Source organism: Sardina pilchardus, chromosome 12, assembly GCF_963854185.1.
Source record: "Sardina pilchardus chromosome 12, fSarPil1.1, whole genome shotgun sequence".
Taxonomy (NCBI): Eukaryota; Metazoa; Chordata; class Actinopteri; order Clupeiformes; family Clupeidae; genus Sardina; species Sardina pilchardus.
The window spans coordinates 7,095,327-7,098,287 of NC_085005.1; the positions used below are offsets into that span (position 1 = coordinate 7,095,327).

At 42.4% G+C, this 2,961-nt stretch overlaps 1 protein-coding gene across 1 annotated transcript in view; it reads right to left on the reverse strand.

Moving 5' to 3' along the window:
- Positions 1-219: 219 nt before the first annotated feature.
- l3mbtl3 (L3MBTL histone methyl-lysine binding protein 3) overlaps positions 220-2,961 on the reverse strand; it is a 47,722-nt gene continuing 44,980 nt past the window's right edge. Inside the window, exon 22 of the mRNA XM_062550818.1 lies at positions 220-1,742. Within this exon, the coding sequence (XP_062406802.1) occupies positions 1,599-1,742 (144 nt within the window). The 3' untranslated portion in view covers positions 220-1,598. The remainder of the gene's footprint in view (positions 1,743-2,961) is intronic.

The following is a 2,961-nucleotide window of genomic DNA, read 5'->3' on the forward strand; positions in this document are numbered from 1 at the left end:
GTAATGAGGAGATTAGATAGCCAATCTGCCAGATCTCTTGTGTTAGGGAGCAGACACAGATGTGGGGGTCCAATTACCGCGAGTGCGACTCAGAAGGCCGGACACAGTGTGAGTTGCCACCGTATTTATTTGCAAATGAGTAGAGGGACGTGATACAGGCTACAGTGAGCTCCCCTCCCCCTCCCTCTCTCTCTCCATCCCTCCCTCCCTCATCCCTTGTTTCCTCCAGGCATGGCTTCACATCCGCAAAACATTCTCACGCTGGTCCGAGCGTCATCGGCATAAATAAATAAATACAAAAAAATTGCATATGAATACATGTAGTTACAGACGAAAGGAAAGATGTAAAGGCAGAAGAAAAAAAAACATCTCTTTGTGTTCTCTATGCTTCAATCACACTCACATGGAAATAAAAATAGCATCCTGCCATCAATGGCTCAAGAGTATACAAAGGATGTCTTTTTTCTAAAGAACGGTCTGTGGTTAGTGGGGCTAATTCCAGTAGCTGCTGAGATGCTTGGAGTGGTTGCGCACACACATGGGATGGCAACCAAACAGATTCAGGCTTCATTTCATTTTGAGAGCCTGCAGAGATTCTTTTTTTATATCTATAACTGTATATTGGAGAGCTTCTTCTAAGAGTTGCACATGAACCCTAATACCTTAGTAATCACCATCTAGGGCACCATCTTGAGTCCCTTACACTGGCACATGCCTGATGATTAAATGATTTCCAGTATATTCTGCCTTGGCGAGAGAACCTTCTGTTCTCGCTCAGCCCTAAAATGACAACAAAGAAAGTTTTTTTTTTTTTAAAAAAGAAAGAAAATGAAAGGGAAAAGGGGGAGTGGCTCTAAATGCCATGTTTTTGCTTCAGGAATACAGAGGGGGGGTTATTTTCCATCACTTTCCTCTCAATCATCTACTGCCCCTCTGTGCTCCGCCATGCGGGGGGAATCGTCTGCCCGTTGACTCTGTTTGACTTTGTCATGTTGCCCCAGGGAGAGGCCTCTGCCTCTGCACTCATCAGCGCTACTACAGCGCTACTGCAGCCCATTAGCTCCATTACCAGCTGGGGGATTTACACGTTAACCTTAAAACAATCGAAATACCGGCTCATACCGACCAATTAAAAAAAAAAATGCTTAACTGCGTAAAGAAATGATGCTTGTGTGAAGTGTTGGTTTTGCTTTTTGGAGATCCTGTAAGGGCAGCCTTCTCTACCCACACACTAGCCCTAATTCTAAAAAATAAAAGCACACATACTGTAGCTCATTAGTACAGTGAGGAGGCATAGGGAATACAACTTATTTTTTTGCCCTCATATACTGCCTATATACATCATCAATTTCAACTGTACAGGTCTATGAATTTCATGGCAGCAGAGAAAAAAAGAAAAAAACAACAACAGTGCAATATACATGTGCATTTTTTCTCCCCCTTTTCTCCTCTCGCATGATTCAGGTTCTTCTTTGAGGAAGAGTTCTTTTGTGCTTCTTATTTCTTTTTCCCCCCTCATTTCGTTCCGGAAAATTCCACCGCCAGCTCACTGAGGCCGAAAGTGACAGCCTCCTCTCCCCCCTTTCTTGGCCTGTCACTCAGAGTTCATTATAGGCCGAGTCCTCGGCGGTCTTGAACATCAAGATTGAGTTGTAGATTTTTAAGGCAGGGCCCAGTTTGATGCTCAGGATCTTCACCAGATCCACCTGGGTGAGCAGCAGGAAGGCTTCGCCATCGATTTGCTGAAGCAAGAGAGAGAAACAGAGGGAGGGAGAGAGAGAGAGAGAATGGTCTTGTTATACTGTATTGCTCTGTCATTCTTAACACTAGCTTTGACAACACTGTATCCAAACAGTCATGCTAATAAAACAACTGAGCTGAATTAGGAGGGAGAGAGAGAGAGAGAGAGAGAGAGAGAGAGAGAGAGAGAGAGAGAGAGATCAAGGCACATCAGGACTTCTGAGGTAGGAGCATGCATGTTTTGAAATGATAAATCATATAATACTGTGTGCTCCACTAGCACACTGACCTTGCTAATCTGCCCCAACTGAACTGCAGCCATTACAGAAAGCTAAATGATGTGAAGGTCTGTATAGACTCTATGCAGATTTTCAAACCAAAAAGCTCTCTTAAACTGTTTCATATTTTACGTTAACCAATAGAAAGAGCTCTATTGTCACCCTGATCTTAGAAGTGAAAAAAAAAAAAAAAACATGTGAGGGGATAAGTCTGAAAGTTTTCCATGGTTTAGCGCACAAATTGAGGACACTTCAAAGCGCGGTTGCCCGAGATTAATACATCAAGCCATGAACAATTTTGCCGGCTTCATTAGAGTAGTCAGATATGCAGGGGCTGAGTCATCTGCACCAGTACAAACCGCCTCTCTGTACTCAACCATTACATCCAAGCAGCCGGTAATGAGACTTTTCCTAATACTTCACACAAAAAAGCCTCACAAAGTGACCCAGAAAGACACAGCAAAAAAAAAAAACGATTTTATTTCAATGTTTTGTTTCTTTTAGATGTAAAAAATATGACTAATGAGTATTTTCTATTTGTCAGTATGGACGAGTGATCATAAGAAGGCAAAAACCATTCAAATGTCCAAATGTAAAAAAAAAACACAGCCCTTATTCCTCCCCACATCAAAATCTTCAAAAAAAATCACAGTGCTTTTATCAGCGTGAGACATTTCAAGCACAACAGTAACAAGCAGCTGTGGGTTCGACGAGTGGCACAGAAATGCATTATGTTCCATAATGAACGGTTTTCTGATGGCACAGACAGAGGAGACAAAGAAGGAACATCGGCATGTACACACACCAGAAATATAATTACATTCTCCCTGGTGATGGAGAAGACAAACTATTGATCCTTGTGTTGTATTAACAAAGCCACCAGCTCACTAATCCGCCTGTGAGGGTATACTTGTAGTTGTGTCTTTTGTGATAGACGAGAAGG